This window comes from Mus caroli, unplaced genomic scaffold (genome assembly GCF_978045245.1).
Source record: "Mus caroli unplaced genomic scaffold, Mus_caroli_1 scaffold_10, whole genome shotgun sequence".
Classification (NCBI taxonomy): Eukaryota; Metazoa; Chordata; class Mammalia; order Rodentia; family Muridae; genus Mus; species Mus caroli.
Window position 1 is genome coordinate 62,230,528 of NW_028227265.1, and position 1,369 is coordinate 62,231,896.

Here is a 1,369-nt window from a genome sequence, read left to right on the forward strand (position 1 = left end):
TTTCTTTAAAAGTCATTTAGTTACATAAATGGTTAATTTTGCAGAAAGAGCTATTTGATGTCTATGATTTTCTTATCATAATGTAGGGGACAGATGTTGATATACCAGTCGATCATTGATGAACTTTGTGATGATATCTCAAGGCTTCTTAGTCTGTCACCTAATTTGCATAATTTGATTGTTTTACATGAAAGAATAAGTGCATATAGAAACATTAAAGATCATTTCCCCTTATTACTCTAAATAGTAAAAAGGACATTACCACATTTGGGCACAAGCTTTGTCTCCAAGTGAATTCCAAAAACACGCTTCAGGACTTCTTCTATTTCTTCTTCCTTCAGAATCTTAAACTCTACCAGATCTATATTGTCCTTATAATTGAACTTCTTATAGGCAAGAATGGTGCCCATTAAACCATGGACTCCGTCTTGGGTATGTAGGGAACAAAGTGATGTGTTTGTCATCACAGATGGAGATACCTGGTAGTATGTACTTATACTCTGGAAATCTTCAATCGTTCGTGGTTCAAGAGTAAAAGAATATATTTTTCGATGTGTGTTCTTCTCAAGAAAATTAGAATCAATGAATTCTTGGTTTGGAACATATTCTTGTCTTTTAGTTTGTTCCAGGTACCAGGTTCCATTCTCTTCTGTCAGGTGGAAGATGGCAGGAACCTGAGGCTGATCCTTCCCAGATGTCAACTCCAGAGGCTCCCATAGCTGGCAGGAAAATGGGAATGCACTATCTACAATGTATGTTTTGCCACTAATGGTCACCTGTAGTAGAAGGTGTATCATAGTGTTACTATACTTGCAGGCTGAAGGGACATAAACACGTCCTCCTAACATTGTGGCCTCAAACCCTATCATGGTCAGAGCCCAGTAGAGAATATGGTTGACTTGAAGACACCACCCTCCCCGCTTCTTCCTCACAATTTGATGAAAGGTGTCCTCTAAGCTCAGTTCCATGGTTTTCCCACAATGGATGTTCAAGTTCTCAAAAGGAATAGCCCGTATCTGATGCTGAAGGATTTCAGTTAATGTCTGCAAGTCCAGTTTGTTGCTGGACTTCTGGTAACCAATTCTTTCAAAGTATGCTTCAATGTCCATGGTCCCCTAAGGCAAGGGAAACAAAACAATCAAATGTTACTATCTGCACTTGGAGTTCCTTATAAAGGTTATTTATCTCTTAAAGTTATTTAAGAGAAAATGTAAACACACAAATACAAAATTAGCTTTAAATACCTGTCATAATAATTACTTAAAACTGCTTAACAGTGTCTGTGAATCTAGAGAGAAAGTTTATTCATTTCTTCTATCTTCCAAGTATCAGAAACTAGAAATCTAGATTAGATGATGAGGCAAATGCT

At 37.1% G+C, this 1,369-nt stretch overlaps 1 protein-coding gene across 1 annotated transcript; it reads right to left on the reverse strand.

Moving 5' to 3' along the window:
* Positions 1-239: 239 nt before the first annotated feature.
* Positions 240-1,109, reverse strand: LOC110300688 (arylamine N-acetyltransferase 3). Its single transcript, XM_021170945.2, has one exon. It carries the CDS (start codon positions 1,107-1,109, stop codon positions 240-242), a length of 870 nt encoding a protein of 289 aa, XP_021026604.2.
* Positions 1,110-1,369: the final 260 nt, after the last annotated feature.

Bases quoted from the DNA above. Each gene is read 5' to 3' on its own strand.
- LOC110300688 (XM_021170945.2), bottom strand. From the start codon at position 1,109: ATGGACATTGAAGCATACTTTGAAAGAATTGGTTACCAGAAGTCCAGC.